The following is a 21,323-nucleotide window of genomic DNA, read 5'->3' on the forward strand; positions in this document are numbered from 1 at the left end:
AATCTACACCTGATCTCAGCTGGCTTGTCGACTTTATAAGCCCTCACATGTAGCCACCCCACCCTGCTGTGGGCTCATCAGTCCAGGCAGCTGAGGCAGCACCTCGCCCTCTGGGCCCAGTTGACCAATTCACATTTGTATCATATCTGGCCCTTGTAACAAATGAGTTTGATACCCCTGATCAAAGCTGTTACAAACATTACTATGGTGTTTAACTATCGAACGCGTGAGCCAAATGCCACTTGGCACTCTGAAGACCTCTGTTTCCAAAGAGAGCTGCTCCCCACCAGGTAGGACAGCCAACTATTTCCCAAAAACCAGCAAAGGCAATAATTAAATAAGTTTATTTTCTAATATTTACAACGGGTACCTCACCACCAGGAAGCACAACAGCAGCATTGTCCTCAGGGCGACTTGCTCCTTTCTCCCCTCCCTTTTATGCATCATGCTGCTTTGAAAACTCACATGTCCCTCCTTGGACTTAACCAAAAAGCGAAGTCGGGGTGAAGCTTCCGCAGCACCAGTATTCCCCTCCCCAAAACACAGGGATTTAAGACAAGGCTGTGGGGGAAGTCTCTGACAGGGATTTCCAGCTTCACTCTTGGGACTTCTGTCAGTTTTGCAGTAAGATGAATGTCACTGCCTGGATGAATACGCTTGTCCACCTTCTTGCTTCAAAACATGACACCAATGATAAGCAAGTGTTTGGCACACATCAAGTGGTTTGGGGTTTGTTTTTTGTAAAGCATACAAAACTATTGTAAAATATAGATCTTGGGTACGTACTTCTAAAATGAAGGCAAGGATTCTAGCATGTGGCCACTGAAGTTATCGCAGCGGGTCTCTCACTAATTTGCACAAGTACTTTTCAGTCTCAACACAAAGTGTGCAAAGTGTTCCCAAGCAGCAGAACGGGCACTGTTGGACGACAATCTTCGAAGAGGATGGATGCGTTGCTTTCCAGCACAACTGGCAACACACAATAGATGTTCCCCCCATCCCACCCCCCAAGACAGTGTAAATTTTTGATTCTTAAGGCAGCTGGCATTGAAGCTGCACCCAGGCATTGCACAACGCCCACTGTGAGAAATGGGGCACATAGCACTACTCAAAGTGAGGGGAACTGCATTTGGTTGCATATGGTCAAAAGAGAGTTCCCTTCTTCCCAAGCCACACAACAGACAATTAGAAAAATAAAGCGCCCACTCCGCCCACCTCTGCTTGCTCTTTAACAAAGATTTCAAAATATTGATAAATAATAGTGACTGCCAGCAGAATGCCAGTGCCTGAGCCAATAGCCCCGAGGAAGTCAGCCAAGACCGAGAGGGCCCCAATGCACAAGCCTCCAAAGGCGGCAGCTGTGGGGATGTATCTGAAGAGAGGGGGAGAAAAAAGAAACATCACAGTTGCAAGCTAGGCTCACTAATGCCATCAGATCCAAAACTGCACTCACGCTGTATTCCAATCAATTCGAGCCTCAAGCCCCCATTGCAGTTTGCTTTCAGTTTCATCAGTTAGGGGTGTCAAACTCGTGGCCCTCCAGATGTTCATGAACTGCAATTCCCATCAGTCCCTCCCAACATGAGCATTGGCTATACTGGCAAGGGATGATGGGAATTGTAGTTCATGAACATCTGGAGGGCCAGAAGTTTGACACCTGTAAAGACCAAAAAGAAGGGATCAGACCAAAAAACAGCCCCAGATCTGTCACTTCCATCTGAGAGCCAGAATTCCCAAAGAAAGGCTGACATTGCTGTGCTGTGGAAGGCACTGGCAAACAATCTATACTAATCTTTCTTGCCTTGAAAATCTATGTTCCTTCTGGAGGTTAGCATGAGTCAGTTGCAACTTGATGGCATACTAAATTGGAACAGAGCAGCAATGCTCAATAGATGTCCCCACCCCAGCAAATATATCATTAACTGAGATGGGGGTTGCTGTGGCTCAATGGCAGAGCATTTGCTTGGCATGGGGAACACAGAGGTTCAGCTGTAAAACCATATCCAGTTAAAGGACAAGGTATTAGGGGATGTGAAAGACTTGAGAACCTGGAGAGCTGAATAGAAGAGTCTGAATAAAAAATACTGGCCTTGATGGACCAGTGACTTGATTCATTACAGGGCAGCTTCTTATTCAAATAAGTAGAACCAAGTTCTGAATTCTTCCTGCCTAATAAATATACTTAAGACGGCCATCTTAGGCAACCGCTCGACTGTTTTGCCATTTTTATCAATGGAGAGGGGCAAACTCTTGCTCCTGGCTAATCTTCGCTTTAGACAAAACACTTAAAACAGTCAACATGACAAAACACTGCAGGAACAGAGAGTGGGACTAGGATCATATCTGCATTTTGTGGTGCAGAATAGCTGGAATTATTGCCAGGAGCACCTTGAGTCTGACACCAGTACAGATGAGAGGGTGTGAACAAAGCAAGCATGATTTCAAGTGCTCCTCTTACCTATTTAATTCGTGAACCATGGACGTGTCCCTGTGACCTCTCATCACCATTTGCTGTTCTTTCAGTTGCTTGGCAACCTGTAGAAACACTTATTATCAGTGGCTGCAGCGTTCCACAGCCAGGTGAGAAGTGGAAACTAGCCTAGGATAAAAGTGGCCCCAAGAGCCAAAATGATCAAGACTACAGAGCAGGGCCAAGCAAAACAAAACAAAAACACCTACATCTTTTGCAGATGATCCCGACACTTCAATCCATGTCTTGGAGAAAAATGCACAGGAGCCCAACATAAATATAATATAAACCATCACATGGACAGGATCCTCAAAGATAGCCCCCATGGATTCCGGAGGGGAGAGGTAGTAACAGAGGCCTCCGACAGGATAGGAGCGTGCTGGACCGCCTCCACTCACATCCTGGAGAGAAAACAGTGAAGTCCAAAGCTGCTCAGGGCTTTTGTTGAACTACGGCCACTTCAATGGGCAGAATTTTAGAAAGACTGCAATACTTACAGCCCACTGCCCAAGCAAATTGACCAAGAAGTTGCCACTGAACCGCACAGACAGCATTTGAGAAATGACGTAAAGGTTGGAGACCAAGGCAGACTGAAGGATGATTGGAATATTGGAGGTGTAGAAGAGTTTGATGGGGTAGCTGCTGTATTGTCCACGATAACGGGCAGACTTGATTGGAAGGTCAACACGAAACCCCTTAAAAACACACATCAAAATGTTGGTCTGTAAGCCAAGCTGTAAATGCCTTTGTTTAAAAAGCCACTGAAATAGGCACCCTGGTACAAGTTCTGGGAGAAAAATTCAGCATGCTGCTGTAACTGCTGATGCTGAGAAAATTCCCTTATAATTCTGGTTAAGCGAGAGCTTCACTTGTCATTTAGGTTGTGTTGCGTGTTTTATGCTTCAGTTCTCTCTAACACTGAAAACAATCTTTCTGTAGGAAATACAAACTGCAGCCTTCACGTACCTGAAAGTATATGACTACAGCAAACACAAATACGGTGGCAATCAGATTCATAAGGTTAGGCAAGTTCTGACGGTAGAAAGCTTCCCGCAAGGCACGGATCTTGTCAGTTCGTGTCGCCAAAAGGTGGAACAAAGCAATGACGGCACCCTCAAACTCGGTTCCTGGAGACACCAACACAAACAAGAGTGATCACTGTAGTGTTGAAAAGCGCCCTGTAGCTGTTTTGCTAGTAACTGTTCACATGTTCTCGACCATCAAAAGGACATGGAAGTGTGCCCACACAACAGGACGATGGCTTGGACCAGCAGATCTGTTTGACTAGTAGAAATGGTTTTCTTGGGCATAAGGGGGCTTCCAGGCACCTTGCTTCAAGGGGAAGCATCTCACCTACAAAATAAATCTGCATGATCCAACCCCTTGAGCTGTTGCCATGACTGGGAGAATGGCAAAAAAACATGACACAGGAGTGAAATAAATGGTGCTAAACTTCTACTGGGATTAATGCAGGCACATGACAAACACAAAATCACTGTCCAGTTTCAGAACGCAAGATGTTTTTTAATTTCTAAAAATGTAGCATTTGTAAGTTACAAAGCACACTATTTCCCCACTGTCCATGGGGAGCAATCAGTCTAATAGTGGGTATCTCAAGAAACTTACTAGTGAATGGCAAGCGTTTTAATTTCATTAACTCTGTCTGATTTGCCATTCTGGCTTTGCCTCTGTAATGTATTGTATGGTTTTAAGAGTCTGCAGCTGTTGCACTGTAATTGGTAATTAGTAAGTGTGTTATATTGAGCACAGCTGCAGAGTGATTTTAAGCTATGTGTGAGTAGCAGCTATGGAATAAAGTACTATGTTTTGTTCCTCCGACTCCTGTTTCTTGAGACATGACAATTGGCGACGAGGATAAACTTATGACGAGTCTAGCAAGTTTTGTGAAGCAAGGACTGTGAGTAAATTATGGCCTTTCAAGGGCAGCTGGAACAGTTTAATTTGGAGTTTCCTTTGAAGTGGCAGAGTTATGAGGCCCGATTGGAATTTTATCTTCTGGCAAATGGCATAACAGACCCAGAAAGGAAAAGAGCCGTGTTTTGAGCCTCTGTGGTGAAGGGTGTTTGAGCTGGCATCAGCATTGATAGCGACAAGAGACTGATCAGAAACACAGCTTATAGAAATACTGACTGCAGTAAGGAAAAATTTCATTCACCAACCGTCAGAAATAGCCAGGCGGGGTGTTTTATAAACGTGATCAGGAGGGGACTGAAAGCATTGCAGATTATGTTGCAGTCTTACGGTTGGCACAACAATGTAATTTCTCCAATTTGGAAGAAATGTTAAGGGATCGTCTGGTCTGTGGCCTGAGAGAGGCACCATTGCAAAAGTTGCTGCTGGCAAAGACAGACTTGACTTTTCAAACGGCATACCAAGAAGCCTTGAATTTTGAACTTGCTGCAGCCTCTACTCGGGAGGTGCGACAAGCCAGGAGCCCACAGAGATTGCAAACAGCTGGCAGTGGGACTGTAGACCCGGGTAATGGTGAAATTCAGAGACTGCAGCATGGTGCAATGAAGATGGGAAGACCACCACAACAGAGGGGGGAGGATGTTAACAGAGAAATGTATGAGTTGTGGTGGGCCCCATGAGAGAGAAAGGTGTAAATTTAAAGAGGCACAATGTTTCTGTTGTAAACGTTGGGGGCATATTGGGAGAGTGTGCAGAGAAAAAAGGCATCAGGGACCAAGAAGACATGTTCCCGGCTCATCTGCTACACACTCTGTGGATGCACCTTGCTGTCCCCATGTAGCTGGCTTGACTGGCCAACCCCCCACATGAGCAGTGTGATGGTGTTTACGCAGCTGATGTAATTAACCACGTGCAACCCGAGATTCAGCGTAAGTTGTCGGTGACTGTGAAGATCCAGGATGTCCCTTGTGTGATGGAAGTGGATTCTGGGTCAGCATTCTCCATCGTTTCATGGGACACTTATAAAACATTTTGCCCACAGGGTGATTTGGACATTCAATCTTGTGACTTACCACTTACGGATTATCAAGGACATAGGGTACCTGTGGTTGGCATGTGTAATGTCCATGTAAAATATCATATGTTTGATGGATGTTTGAAATTGTTAATAGTGGAAGGAAGGCGGACGAGCCTCTTGGGGTTGGACTGGTTTGGGAGGTTGGGAATTGCAATTACTGGAATTCATGAGGTTAGCAAGTTAACATGGGAGGTGCTAGTGGAAGAATTTAAGAGTGTGTTTGCTGAGGGACTGGGGCAGTATAAGGGTCCATCTATATCATTGTATCTTGATCCTTCAGTACCCCCAATACGTCTAAAATCACGCCGTATTCCATTTGCTTTGCGCTCTAAAGTGGATGCAGAACTAGATCGGTTATTGGAACAGGGAATATTGGAGCCAGTGGTAAATGCAAAGTGGGAAACTCCAATTGTGACCCCTGAAGGCCAATGGGGATGTGCGCATTTGTGCTGATTATAAGTGCTAACAAGGCATTGCAGAAACATCCGTACCCAGTGCCAGTTGTCAGTCAGTTGTTAGCAACATTGGCAGGGGGAAAGGTTTTTGCAAAATTAGATCTAGCGCAGGCATACCAACAGCTGGAAGTGGATGATGCCACTGCAGAAGCCCAGACTATAGTGACTCACAGGGGGGCATTCAGAGTAAAGCGGCTGCAATTTGGAGTGAGTGTGGCTCCTGGGATATTCCAGAGTTTGATGGAAGAAATATTAAGAAACTTGCCGGGAGTTATACCGTATTTTGATGATGTCTTGATAGTGGGTGCAACTGAGGAGGAACTGATGACACGGGTACGGAAAGTACTGCAGTGCTTCTCAGATGTAGGGTTGCGTGTCAAGCGTGAAAAATGTGTGTTTGGAGTAGCGCAAGTAGAGTTTTTGGGATACATGGTAGATGCAAGGGGAATCCACCCGACATCAGCAAAGGTGAGGGCCATCCAGGATGCCCCAGCACCACAGTCAAAGCAAGAGCTACAGGCATTTTTGGGATTGCTAAATTTTTACCATTCATTCTTAAAGCATAAGGCCACAGTGGCAGAGCCACTGCACCGTTTATTAGATAACGGGCAGTGTGGCAGTGGACAAGTCAGCATGAGAAGGCATTCCGAGATGTCAAAAGATTGTTGTCATCAGAAAGTGTATTGGTTCATTTTGATGAGAGGAAGCCATTGATTTTGACGTGCGATGCCTCCCCGTGTGGAGTTGGAGCAGTGTTGAGCCATCAATTGGAGGATATGCGGGAAGCTCCAATTTAGCGTATTATTCTAGGACGTTGTCTGCAACGAGCCGTAATTATGCGCAAATAGATAAGGAGGCATTAGCAATAGTGGCTGGGGTTAAGAAGTTTCATGATTACGTGTATGGGCGACCATTTGTGATTGTTACAGACCATAAGCCGCTGTTGGGATTATTTTCCTCAGAGCACCAGACACCACAGATATTGTCCCCTAGAATGCTGCGGTGGGCGTTTCTGAATGCATATGATTATGTCTTGCAGCACCAGTCGGGAAGAAAATTGGGCATGTAGATGCGTTGAGTCGCTTGCCAGTACAAAGGGAGGAGGAAGATCACTCCCCACTTTTGGAGGTTTTGATGTTGGAATCATTATCAGAGCCTCCAGTGCAAGCGGCAGAAATAGCAGAGAGGTCAGCTAAGGACCCAGTGCTTGCCCGAGTCTTGAATTGGGCATGGAAGGGTTGGCCATTGCTAGAGGAAAAATTTAGACCATTTGGAATGAGGCAGCACGAGATATCCGTCCACAAGGGGTGCTTACTGTGGGGAAATAGAGTAGTGATCCCAGCAGCTTTAAGGATTAGGGTGCTGGAGGCCTTGCATGTAGGGGACCCTGGGATAGTGAGAATGAAGGCATTGGCCCGTAGGCGTGTGGTGGCCAAAGATGGATAGCGAAATAGAAGAATGGGTGGCCAGGTGCAGGGAGTGTCAGATAACGCTGGCCTGCCCACCTCAGGCCCCTACCTATCAATGGGAGTCCACAAAAGACCGTGGACAAGGATACATATTTGTTTGGCAGGGCCGTTCGAGGGCCAGGTGTTTCTCATTGTAGTGGATTCATATTCCAAATGGCTAGAAGTAGTGCCAGTAATGTCAATGACATCACAAACAGTAATTAGGGCACTGCGTAAGTTATTTGCAACCCATGGCCTCCCGGATACGGTGGTATCGGATAATGGGACAGCGTTTGTATCTAAGGAGTTTAGAGTATTCCTGGCTAATGGTGTTATTCGCCAGGTTACCTCGGCCCCTTTTCATCCGGCTACGAATGGGCAGGCAGAAAGGATGGTGCAAACAACAAAGGATGCATTGCGGCTAATACTAGACCGGAATTGGCACCGTCGGTTGGCGAATTTTTTGTTAACACAGCACATAACACCGTGCACAGCCACCGGGAGGAGGCCTGCGGAGTTGCTAATGAATCGGAAACTTACGAGGTTGCTGGACCGAATGCATCCCGATTCAGTTGATGATCGTCCGCTAAAAAAGAAGACCAAGTGTTGAAAGCACCTCGACATTTGATAGGGATGACACGGTGTATGTCCGAAATTATGGAGCAGGTCCGTGTTGGGTCCCAGCAGTTGTGAGGCAGCCAACAGGGCCCTTGTCTTATAGGGTGGAAACTGAAGAAGGGCAGGTGATCCGCAGACATGTTGACCAAGTAAGGAAGAGAGTGCCAGGTCCAACAGTAGATCAGGAACCCCAGGTCCTTGAGGAATCTAGGGCATTAAGGGGGCAGATGGAGCTGCAGGATGAGGAAGCAGTAAATAGTCCAATTGTCCCCGAGGAACCTGAGGCGTTAAGGGCGCAGACGGAGATGCAGGATAAGGAAACAGCAAAGGGTCCAATTGTTTTGCAGAACCAGGAACAAACACAGACTCAGGAGCCAGAGCGGGAGCTGAGACGATCGCAGCGAAAGAGAATCCCACCAGATTATTACAGGAGTTAGGGGGAAGGGGTGTAATGTATTGTATGGTTTTAAGAGTCTGCAGCTGTTGCACTGTAATTGGTAATTAGTAAGTGTGTTATATTGAGCACAGCTGCAGAGTGATTTTAAGCTATGTGTGAGTAGCAGCTATGGAATAAAGTACTATGTTTTGTTCCTCCGACTCCTGTTTCTTGAGACATGACAGCCTCCACACACTGAGTTGTTGTTGGGTTTGACTGAGTGGTCCCATCTCACCAATGCAGAAGGAACCACATTCAGAGGAGTTTTCCCAGCAGCCTGTACCCTCCCCTCTACTGAGTGATATTTGAAGACTTCATTCCTCCTAAGTAGCCCTCCTCCGATAGAAGGGTTCTTCTGCCAGAAGAAGAGTCACTGATGTCAGAGGAAGCCTCCTGAGGTTGGAGGAAGGTATCAAATATTGCTGAGAAGGGCAGTAGGATGCAAGCCACAAGTTTGCCTCCTTCAAATAAGAACAAATGTGGAAATATTCATTTGAGAACTGAAATAGTAAGTGTGAAGTGCACCTCTAATATGATCAATAAAAAGCATGCCATCAGGAACCCAGCAAAAATTAGGGCATAAAGAAGCAGAAAAGCAGGGAAGGTACTGAAACAAACTAAAGCAAATAAAGAAAAGAGATACTCTCTAAGAGAATGGGGAGAAGGTGAAGAATGTAAGCTACAATCCTGCACTAAATTGCTTGTGTACCATTTTCACTAGGTTAATAAGACTGATGGCAGGATTGTACCTTTGGGTTTAAAGTTCAAGTGCTAACCTGTCCACATAAAATCACATACTACTTCTCTACAGATAGACCCCAGTTTTGCAGCTGAAAGCTTAGGAGGGTTATCCAGAATAGAGTTATACTTTCTATATACTCCAGATTTTCAGGCAGCTTGTTACACAGCAAGGGAGATGGCCCAACTATAGGACTCCACAATCATAGCAAACGGGTCACTGTGCCTTACAATTCCCATTTGGAACATTTAAAAAAATGTGGAGACATGCAGCATGCCATACACTGCTCCAGATTTTCCTACCTGTGTTTCACCAGAGTTACCAAATGTGTTCAACCTCCCAAAAGGTGGTCCAGAGGTTCTACTGTTGCAGCAGACCTCCCATGCATGCTAAGAGGCCGACTGTTAGCAGAATGTGGATACTGGGGTCACAGAGGCATTTTTGAATGAGAAGCCTCAGCATGACAACAAGTTATCTTTAGCCATGATACTATCTGCCAGATTTGGCTAAATTTTGCCAGCAAATTCCATTGCCTCTATCACTCTTCTCTGGCAGTGAATATAATAAGTCAAGTTTTCTTGGAAATGCTACTATCAAAGGTTACTGAGGGTTTATTTGTTCCTCTACAATTAGAGAGATGGTTATGAACATCATGCCTTTTATAGACATAGCGCAGTCCCAAGTCAACATAGCGCAGTCCCAAGTCTCCATTTAGCAGCATGTAGCTGGAGATCCTTTCTGGGACACCAGCTCCTCGATGGCAAGTCACTTGCTATCCTAATCTACGCATGCATCGGGCCAAACGATCAGCGGCTAAAATGTACTATACCTCTGCCAGTGTTAATGGTAGTGGGGCTAAAGGCCTTCCAGACAATGGTTTCACAGATGTTGGTAGCAATAAAGAGAGAAATCCCAGAACCCAAGCCATAACCCTTCTGCAACAGCTCATCTAGCAGCAGCACAATCAAACCAGCAACAAACAACTGTGGGGGAAAATAATCACAAGTCAATCATTTTGCTTTCAAATATCATTTTGATCCCAAAGCAGACAGATGGTCGATTCAGCCAGCCCATGCTGCTGCCTCCTTCCACGTTTCCTATGAGTACCGGCAGTGATCAAGACTCTGCTTTTGACACTGCATCCTTTAGCATACTTCCTTAATAGTAAACCCTACTGAAATCTGTAGGTCTTGCGTTGGAAGTATATGCCATTAGCGTCAGACTGTGAAAATGCACGTCTTGCTGCTTTAAACTTAATTTTGATGTTAGTCGTCACAGCGGCTTGAGATAAAGGTTTTCAAGATCATTTCTGAAGACACTAGAAATGATCAAGAGCACAGGATTCTATTAAATGCTATTTGCACCTTTTAATCTATACACACAACTAAATTGCCAAAGTTACCTAATAAAGAACCCACCCCTATCAGTGGGGAGAAGAAGGTATATTGCAAGCTTTAGTCACCAACTAGCAAGCTAATATAGTGTAATCTCTAAGGGACTAAACTAAGAGCAAAGAGGGCTTTGGCAGACATTCTTTCTCAACCTCAGTACTCTGCACGTGATACTGGGATACCTTCAATGATTATGGCAAACGAACAGGAAGCATTTTGAGTTCTCTCAAGCATGATCTATACTCTGAGATTAGCTGTTTTTAAAAATATGGATACATTCTGGGGAAAAAACCCATATTAGGCCAGATCTGGAAGCTGTGGTTCACCGATAGCTGTCACCATGAACTGCAACTCTGTGATTTTTCCTCTTCTCTTCCCACCAGCAACTAAGAATATTCCATGCATATCTTGCAATATTCCTTACCCTAAGTGGGGACCAATCGCTGCCTTCCGACAGCAACCCCCCCCACACACACACACACTCGTTGCGCAGACCTCAATTGTGTGTGGCCATTCATGGGACATCTGTCCCTTGCCTGCCTTTCCCTGGCCTAGTAGCAAGGCCACTCTCCCCACCTGCAACAACCCTCCTGCTCCCCCCACATCACCTCCAGCAGCATCCAACAGCAGCAGAGCACACAGCCATTGGTGTCTGTGGGAGAACGTTGCTAGCCCGGGCAACCACCCCCCTCCCCCAACTGGTTTGTTCATGTTTATTTGCGGGGGTTTCTGGGCAGCCGTAGTGGATGGTGAGTGAGAGGGTCGGCGGCCAAGCAAGCATTTGGCTGCCAGTGGGGGAAGGGTGTGAGGAAAGGCCACTGCGGGGGAAGAGGCCTCCTTGCCCCTCCTTTCCTACACCCTATTTCATTTCCACATGAAATTAGCTTTGCCGCTAGTGTGATTATATTGAAGGCATCCCTACTTTGTGGGCTACTATTTCCAGGGCAGTGGAACTGCCAGGATATCACACATTTTGTATTGCTAGACATTATCAGAGCAGGTAGAGAAGGCAGCAACATGGGGCACTTGCTGATGTGAGCATAGCCACCTGTCCCACAATGCTCAGTTGTGCCTTTAAGTCTGCAGCAGTAAGACAAAGCAAAGAGGAAATTAATTTGAGGCTTTTTATAAAGGAGGCTGGCTTGCATGGCATCGGAAACCCAATTAAGGGCACCCAAGGCTTTCTCTGTCAGTTACAATTTTCCCACATTCAAAAATCCCTACATAAACGAACAGTCACTAATATTAAGACAAAGATAAAAAATGTAAGGTGTAAAAAAGCTATGCAAAAGACTTTCCACTTGTGTTTTGAAAGCCTCTGCTTTAGCTGCCCTTTAAACATCACATAAGAGGCATACCTGAATGATGATCAGGAGGCAGATCCCAGCCCCCATTTCTGCAGGGTCGCCATACATCCCAGTCATGACATACACAATGGCCTGCCCAATAGTGATAATCATCCCGAACACTGAAACAGAAAGGAAAGACAATTCCCATTTCCTTTTGTCCATCTAGTCATAACTTTCAGGCCTGCACACCAACTAAGCAGAAAGAACACAGGACTTCCTGTATGGTGTGGTACTTCTGAAAGGAAGACTTCATGTGGTACAGAAACACACATATATAATCAAGGAGCTCTGCCTCAAATTAACCCTCCCCATGAAGTTTCCTGCAGGATTTTGGCAAATCCCATTCTCTCAGCCTGATCTACCTACAGGAAACTTCATATGCCACTGTGGTACAGTGGATAGAGTGTCAGACTAAGACCTAGCTTTAAATTCTTACTCTGCAATGCAAGCTTTCTGTGTCACTCTAGGCCAGTTACACATTTTCAGCCTAACCTACCTAACAGAGTTATTGTTGTAAGGATAAAAATGGAGGCGAGGAGAATGATGTCGGCCAGTCTGGGTTCCTACTAGGGAACAGTACGGGGTATAAATAAAGTAAATAAATGCCTAATTGGGCTCAGGAAAGAACAGGACAAAAATGTGATTGACAGAAAATGTATTTAGATTGAAAGTTATGCTCACATTTCTGAGCCCCATTGAACAGAGCTCTGTCTTTCGGGGTATCACCCACTTCAATTATTTTGGCTCCAGCCAAGAGCTGCATAATCAATCCAGAGGTCACAATGGGAGAGATGCCCAATTCCATCAAAGTGCCTGAAAAATAAAGAATAAGACAATCTTGAAGCACGGTCCCAAGTACTACAAGCAGCTCTTATCAGCAGTGCTTTATAAATCCCCTCAGGACAATTCACCATATTCTTCCTTTGGAGCATTCTGCAATGTCAAATATATTGACTTTTATGCCAAAGTACAGCAGAGGGTTTTAAGACAGTTGACAGAACTACACAGACTTTGGACAATCAAGGTAGGTTTTCACGAGTCTCATTACTGCTGCATTTTAGTTGTTCTAGTATGTACTTGAATTAAAGCTAACACAATATGGCGGAGGAGAGATTATCAGGCTAGTTCCCAGTGCAAATGTATGCAGTTACTCCACCAATTTAGAACCACTAATTTCAATGGCCTTAAATTGAAGCAATTGCATGGGAGTGCACTGAACTGTGTGAGGACATGTTCCAAGTAACTACACTTAGAACTGCAGCAGGAATCAAACCATGAACAGGGAAAGCCACAAGGAAAAGAGATTGGTACACTGACCTCTGTTTGATGCAAGGATGACTCTCATCCAGTAGAAAGGATCTGCAGAGTCTGAGGACATGATCCCAAATAAAGGTATCTACAAGATTTGTAGGGCTAGTTAGCACTAATATCAACTCACGATTTTCATAAAAAAGAGGACAATGTAATGAGTGGAAAAATAGTCTTCCATTTGTTTAACAGATAGACATTCTATAGTTTTACACACAAACAGCAAAGCAATTTTAGACTTATATTTTTTCAAGGAACTCGGTTTTACGTCAAGTGTTTCTCAATCACACTGTTGCTGGTAAAAGCCTGAAATCACAAGCAAGATGTTCATGTCAGAAGCCCTTTAAGAAAGTTCTTTTCAAAACACCATGCTATTTTGTACAAGACAATACTCACTGCAGAAAAAAAAAACCTCTCCACTATAGTTAAACTGTCCAAGTTATAGTTTTCACATATAAATAACCCCTACTGCCCTCCACATTTTACCCCTCAAAGATACATACCTGACAGCACACTAAAAAAATGAAGAGGGTGATTGCAGTCCATAAAACCTTCTCTCTGAACTGAATCTGAAGAACACGAGAAGAATGGGATTAATCAACTGCAACAAAGTTTCATCTTTAATACAGTCCAACATGAAAGAAAGGAGCAAAATAACACAAAACCAAATCTTAATATTCCACTACCTGGCATTATAAAAGGAGTGTAACATGCAAGGCTTCATGTTTCTACACAGCAGCCATACAGAAGGAAAGATCCCATAAACTGCAGATGGTGCAACTCAGGGAATTATTTAGTTCTGCAAGAACAGGAAACAAACAATTCCTTGCTCTCCCAGTTCCTAGGCAACAGTGTTATACTAAAAGCAAACACTGTTTTCATATCTTTCCACCCTGCCAGATGTACAAGTTTTTGAGCGAGACAACTTGTACATCTCCTTTGCGGAACAAAGGAGAAATATATTGCTCCCAAGTGTATACTGATGCACAGGAACCATAGCTTGTGGAAACATCATATTTGAACTTGTTTCTACTAATGACTGAAGACCACAGTTAAAAGTCCAATGGGATTTGGATGTGACTCATTTTTGCTGCGTCCCATCTGATCAAAATAATGATAATAAGAACAACCCATCCAAATACTTCAACACTTCCTTTTTAAAAAGAAGCACACGAGGAATTCTTTGCCCTTTTACTTTAGAAACATCAAAACGGCATACACATTTTCAAACAAAGATTTGCACTTTTTGCACTTCTCAGCTGTTTTTAGGGGGCAGGTTTTGGAAGACAGAATTTCCTGATTAAGCAGCGCATATTATAAAGTAGCTTTCAGTGAGATCTTGTTTTTTCAGAGGTAAGTGCATGCTTAGGGTTGCAGGTTTAAGTTTGTGCACTGAACTACACAAGCTTAAACCTGGCAAAAGCAACTCACACACAAAAATGAACACTTACTTTTCTTTCAGGCTTCTGAATTTCTGGTAAAACTGCACAGAAAGGCTTAATAACTTCAAGGAATTTGACTGTTAAAGAAAGAAAACCATTTTAAAAGAAAAATCAATAGCAGATGTAATGATACAACCTATATTCCAACACAAGATGAAGTGTATAACGCTTGAATGACAGCTTTCTTGAGAAAATTTCTGTTCATGAATAATCAAACCAAGCCACCTGCTTGCAATCTAAAAAACAGTAAGTTTTACATAATAGTTTTGCTCAACCCCCTTTTAATAATAAATCTTTTCAACGTAAATCAACTTGTATATGGCCAGATATTTGGCTTTTTCACATTATTTGCAGGACCATACAATGCACCAGAAAGACAGACCCACTTCTCTGCAAGAGCACGGTCAATTAACTGGGGATAATACCAGTAAAAAACCTGTTTCCTGGGGGGGGGGGGGCTTCGCATGGCTCTTGCCCCTAAAAAGAGGCTGCCCCAGGTTTTCCCCCCTGAATGGGGCAAGAGGGAGAATGGGTTTCTTTATCCTGCCTGCGACCTACTGTGTGAAAAGGAGCTAAGAGGGGTGGGGGGGGGGGGGCAGGGGAGCCTTTCCTGTGCCAACATATTCTCTCCTACAAACCCTGAATCCCAAACAATTTGACAATTCCACCCCAGATAAGATACCCCTTCAAAAACTAAGTCCAGATTATACTTGCTAAATTTTCTCATCTGAATTAAGAAAGGCAAAAATGCTGGGTAATTGGTTAAAATGATACAAATTGGTTTCTTAAAACAGGAAATATTGCCTCTGAGGTTTAAATGAGACCTCATGAACACACCATGTTTATATCTGTCACAAACAAATGCTGGTTAATTGTTACGTTGGCTTCCCAAACACCAAAAATTGAAAATGGGAAGTCTTGAACTACCTCAATTTTATTTGAAAGCAATTCAACTCTATGACTTTATAGCATCAGCTCAAAAGGCACAGCAAAATGACAAAAGTGATGACTGACTGCAAGCACTTTAACCAAATTAGGATTATTTCTTACTCAACAGTCAAGATGGATTTAGACTGGACTAACTCTGTTCTGGATTGCAGTGCTAATCGGTTTATAACAGGATTACAGTCCATTCAGAACTGGTCCAAGGTGACCCCAAGGCAGAATAGGAATTCAAATCTGGGTCTCCATCGTCCGATATTCTAACCACAACACCACAGTCCTGCTCTACCACCAGTACTTAAACAATAAAACACCATGAGAGGGATACTTCTTTAGAACGGGCAACTTTATAATATTTCAGGCAGACAGGATCTGATACCAGAACACGTATAAAACATTACGCTGTATAAATAACAAAGCACAACGAGGACCTCACAAAACCTCCATGTCCAGCAGCAGTCTATCTTTAAACCGGCTGCTGCCACACTTGCCTCCCCACAGCGCCCCCCTCTGCGCCACTCACTTCCCATGGTGCAGGGGAGGGAAGCCGCCTGCTCCCACCAGCACCACTTCTCAAACGCAAACCCTTGCCCCTCCTGCGGTCCCCGCACCGCTTCGAGACCGTCGCTCTCGCAGTATACGTCACCTAGTGACGTCATTTCACACGCGACACGGCAAGCATAGAGCTGGGCAAGAATGGAGCCGCTCCATAGTGCGAGGCAGGGACGAACGACAGAGTTTGGAGGACACCTTTCCCTCTCACGCCTCAGGGGCTCTTGGTGTTGTTGCACAAACGAAGGCTAATGAAAGATGAATAACATGGCAATAAAAGGGAGAATTTCCTCCTAGAAAACGCTTCTGTATGGAAATTTGTGCCTCGTTGGCGTGTAGAATAACCTAGGCTCATTCTGCACAGGATATTTATAACGAGTTGCAATCGTTATAATAGATCTCGTTTTCCTTTTTTTTAATAAATGGAACACGAATTCATTTATAACGCTTGCAACTCGTTATAAATGTGCTGTGCAGAATGAGCCTTAGCATAACTGACCAACAGCTGGAGTCAGATTCAGGCGAGGTTTGGGCTTATTCCACGCAGCATATTTATAACGAGTTGCAATGGTTATAAATGAATTCGTTTTCCATTTATTAAAAGGGAAAATGAGTTCATTTGTAACAATTGCAACTCGTTATAAATATGCTGTGCGGTTGGCTCCGGTCATGAGTAGCATGCTTCTGATTCCCCTTTTAAGAAAAACTTTTAAACTGACAAGATTGTGTTTAAACTTGCAACAGAATTTGATTACTGCAATGAATTATTTTAACTGACGTTTACTGGGATTTTTAATTATCTTAACCATCCAAAATACTTTCCGTATATAAGATAATGAGAACACCTGCTGCTAATAGCTATTGTAGCTACTAAAGACAGCCAATTTCTTTTCAATGTTATTGCTGTGAAATCTTATGAACGACCTTGGGGAATATAAAATAATAATGCAAGCCAAGAAACGCAGACACTCCTCAAACTCTTCCACCAAGCCAGAAACAAGCAAATAGAGAAGGATTGATAAATATTTGTTTGATAAATCCCCTGTAGAGGGACTGCTTGAAAATATTCCTCTAACCAATAGGTATGAACCTCTGGAATCATTAGGACAAAATAAAATGGAAAATGTTGCTGTAAGCAAAAGGAATTCAGTGGGTAATGATAATGCTGCAAAGTCAGTTATAAACTGTCACTCTAATCTGATTCCAACACAGGAAAATAGTTGGGTGGATAACAAACCACTTCTAATTAACTTAACGAATAATGATGAGGAACATAAGGCCAGAAAGTTACCTTTTCTTTTGGACCTCATGGCAGAAGAAGCACTGCTTTTCTCGAAGTCAATGAGCCTTATGTTAAAAAATGTAGCCAATTTATTGCACAATTTGACTCATTTGAAATCCACTCTGACCTTGTCTTAAAGGAGAATCACCCTTACAGGAACAAAATGTCTTTAGTACTTCAGAAAACTCAACTGGCTATTTTAATGGAAGAAACAGCCCATTATAAAATGGTATCAGTGAAAGCTTCTCTGAGTGAAAATGCAATAGCTAGATTTTTCTTTACAAAAGGAAATCGGTATGTACTGGCCACAGTTACAGCCTTCAACTAAAAAATGGGTCCACAATTAATGTTTGGTGCTCCGGTAAGGTAAGCTTATGATATGGTCCTAAACCCTGAATTCTTGCATAAGATTATGAGCCCCCCAAACTGTGAATCATATGCAGCATTATGCATTGAGTTAGGTTCAAGTACCTTGACAAGTCTGGTCTGGATCAGAATAATAAAATACTGGTTAAAAATTCACTACCACTCTGAACCCAGAAGCTTCTCTAACTTGATGCTGTCTGAATTAAATTTATCAATGTAGTATGAAAAAATTATTGAAAAAATCACTGAGATGGGAGTCTCTCTAGACGACCTACTTATGCTTACTTATACGGAGGCCAATAGATTATTAAAAGATAGACTGCTGGAATGGGATTATCACAAATCTTTTGACCTGCTCTCCAGTAAATCAGCTTATAGTTGGACGTAAAGGATGCATGTCTCAATACCTTTGATATTTGATTGTCCCTAGATTGAGACACGCCCTTACAGGGTTACCAGCTGTGGGCTGGGAAACTCCTGGAGATTCTGAAGTGGATCTTGGGGAGGGCTTGAGGAAGGGAGGGACTTCTGAGGAATGTAAAGCAATGGAGTTCACCCTCCAAAAGCCCTCATTTTGTGTAAGGGAACTGTATTGGGTATCCAAAACTCAGGTGTAACTCTGGGAGATCTCCAAGCCCGACCTGAATGTTGGCAACCTTATCTGGAGGGGCTGTGCTATAGCCATTCCCTACCCCCAGTGTGACTGCTTATAATAGCATTGTTAGTAGATCAGTAGTCTGCCTACACAGATGGCATCTTCATTTTAGCAGTGCACTGAGGGGCAGTTTTCTTTGGGATGGAAAAAGCTCGTTCATGACAGACCTTAACACAAAGTAATGTGCAGCAACTGCTCTAGTGTACAGCCGTTCCTGCCACCATCCCAGTTCTGAGTCTGCTGTAAAGTTCACAGAGCTTGCATATCAACCCAGAACAAAGCAAACTTTCTGGGACATCTTGCAAAATTAGACGGAAATCTTTTGTGTCAAAGGAAAACTGATTAGCAACAGTAATCCACAGACAAGAAGGGATTAGAGGAAATAATCCTGCATGTGAAACCAGACTTTTAAGTTTTAAACCTTTAAGAAAATCACAACATTCAATATTCAACATAACCAACATTTTAATTTCTATTACCGCTTTAGTAAAACTAGAAATCCTGTTATTCAGAGGATTAATACAATGCCATGGTTAGGCTCATTTGGAACTTGGAACTCCTGCAAGGCAGCAGGAGACTTGGACATTCATGTGGAGACACCCTAGGCCAAGGGCATCTTTCTTTTAGGGAGGGTCACAACTCACAACAGAACATTTATAAAATCCTGAGGCACAAGTCCACCCCTTTGCCTATCCAAACAGCCAGAGGCCAAGAGGCAAGCTTCCAGCCTTCCTGGGGTTACAGTTAAGAAAGTCATCCCTATGAGTTAGACCACTTGAACAGCAAGTTTTATAAAAACAATTAACCTGGTAAGTATAGCCATGAAGGTGTAGGACTGGAATTAGATTGCAGCCACCAGAAGTCAAAGATACCACAAAATATGATTAAAGGGATTTATTGAAATTATGCAAGGGTATTATCAAGAGAATAGCAAAGATGAATAAAACCATAAAACCTAAACCAGTAAGCATCAATTGCACAGTAAAAGAGCAATGGTTCAAAAGGCAAGGTTCAAAATTTAAGATGTTACCATTCCAGCTGTAATCCTTCAGCTTCCAGATCATCAGTAAGTCACAGAGTCCTATGGTGTCAAAGAACCATGTTGGAAGGCACAAAGAGCACATTTCTTAAGGTCCAAATGATGGATTAAGGAGCTATAGTGAAGGTACCATGAAGCACCCATGTTAGGCAGAAAATCTTAAACTTTATGGTAGAGGATTTGAGAATGTGACACCACAGTTCAATGTTCTTGAAAACCTAGGAAGTCATTTGAAGTCATATTTCACTCCCATCTCCTAGTCTTTTGTCTCAGTTTCAGAAGGTCAGGGCTTTAGTACATTGTAAACACACAGCACAGTTAAATCCCATTCTTATTGATTTACTGAAGGCCTTAAAGCCTGAAATGTTTGAAGGAACAAGAAACTGCACAGTGGAACTCATTTACTTAACAATTCAGTAGTGTAAAACATAAAACGATTTCCATGATTGCCAGTGACATGAGAACATAGCTGGAAAAAGAACTGAACAAACCATGACAGGTGCAGATTGGAGATATGGAGAACGCAAAGGAAATATTTAAAGATGGACTGAAAAACAGCTTACAAAGGGGAAAATACTAAGTTGTCTCCATATTCACACATCACATACTGTAACAATGGAATTCTTCCTCACAAAAGCTCTTCTGGTCTTCCTTAAGCTTATAAGTATTAGACTTTGCTTTAACAACACAACACAGGAGGGAGAATGTCTGATTTTTCCAGTGAGGAAGACCCCAAGATCTATAGTCTAAATTAATATCTGGAAATGGAATGAGGAAAAAGCTGTTCTTTGACTGTACCACATTGAAATTCTCAGCTAAATGTTCTTTTCACACACAGAAACTGAGATATCAAGAAAAAGAGTTCCACCTAAATACCTCAATATGCTGTCATTTTTGTGAGGCAATTTTCAAACAAGTGATTAGTTCATTTGCAGGGCCACCAAGATGAGAGCCCTGGGGCGGGGGGCAGGGGGGGGGGAGGGACACACACAACATTTACAGAGCTCAAGTCAGGTGGAGGGTCCTTGAAGCCAGCATCATGATGCATCAAGGTGAATGTCTTTCAAAATATTTTCCTTTTCATGCTGTCCTGGCTGTAGCACTAAAAGCACAGGGAATCTTGAGCACTGTAAAAGGCACTCTTATCAGTTAGACTCACTTTTTTGCAAGGATGAAGCAAACTTCCTTAGCAGATCGTGCTAAATTCATCAACCAACCAGATGAGTAAAACAAATGAGCACAGCTGATAGCTTCCATAGTAATCGCCAGCCTACAACCTGCTGATAAGGTTATTGTATCTAAAGTCTAGTTTTTCTGTCTTCTTTTCTGGTTCAAGGTGTTCCAATCCCCTTCTCTTTTGACACTGTACATCATCATTGTAATGTTGGAGGCTAGTTTTCAAACATGTAACCTTATTTTCTGATGAGTTATGGCTGCCACAGAGTTCCTTAGCTTTTATTGCAAATAGCACCAGGGTGTGGGCTGTCTCACCTGGGCCAGGGTCCAGTTTAGCCCTCGAACTCCCACAATCATCCTGAAGCTGGTGATCAATGTTGAGCCTCTTACCTTTATTCTCTGGTGAGTTATGCCTGCCATAAATGGACAGACAGGCCAATTATTGTATTACCTTTGAGTCATGATAGCAGCAAGCCAAGTGATTTATTTTGTTATGATATTTGGTTTGGATCAGAGTTGGGGGTGGGGATCTATCTGGGTTCCCATGGTGGCTCTCAGCAGCCCTACCCATGTGCAGTCTGAAACGGCATAGTCCTGAAAGTGTGTCATACCATCTTGCCATACCATTTTTAGCTTAGCTAACAT

At 43.3% G+C, this 21,323-nt stretch overlaps 1 protein-coding gene across 1 annotated transcript; it reads right to left on the reverse strand.

Annotated features, from left to right (window-relative positions):
- Window positions 1–330: 330 nt before the first annotated feature.
- SEC61A2 (SEC61 translocon subunit alpha 2) lies at window positions 331–16,244 on the reverse strand. The gene is made up of 12 exons (XM_048501971.1): window positions 16,132–16,244; window positions 14,676–14,743; window positions 13,728–13,793; window positions 13,234–13,312; window positions 12,598–12,729; window positions 11,926–12,035; window positions 10,006–10,159; window positions 3,437–3,597; window positions 2,968–3,165; window positions 2,680–2,871; window positions 2,459–2,535; window positions 331–1,372 (listed from the first exon to the last, which is right to left on the reverse strand). Exons 1-12 carry the CDS (start codon window positions 16,136–16,138, stop codon window positions 1,186–1,188), a joined length of 1,431 nt encoding a protein of 476 aa, XP_048357928.1. The 5' UTR covers window positions 16,139–16,244; the 3' UTR covers window positions 331–1,185.
- Window positions 16,245–21,323: the final 5,079 nt, after the last annotated feature.

The sequence above is a fragment of the Sphaerodactylus townsendi genome, linkage group LG06, assembly GCF_021028975.2.
Source record: "Sphaerodactylus townsendi isolate TG3544 linkage group LG06, MPM_Stown_v2.3, whole genome shotgun sequence".
Classification (NCBI taxonomy): Eukaryota; Metazoa; Chordata; class Lepidosauria; order Squamata; family Sphaerodactylidae; genus Sphaerodactylus; species Sphaerodactylus townsendi.

Coding starts and splice junctions, on each gene's coding strand:
- SEC61A2 (XM_048501971.1), bottom strand. Junction 13,313..13,727: donor TTTTTTTAGTGTGCTGTCAG/GTATGTATCTTT, acceptor CAAATCTTGTAG/ATACCTTTATTTGGGATCAT. Junction 3,166..3,436: donor CTGTAGTCATATACTTTCAG/GTACGTGAAGGC, acceptor TGTGTTTTTAAG/GGGTTTCGTGTTGACCTTCC.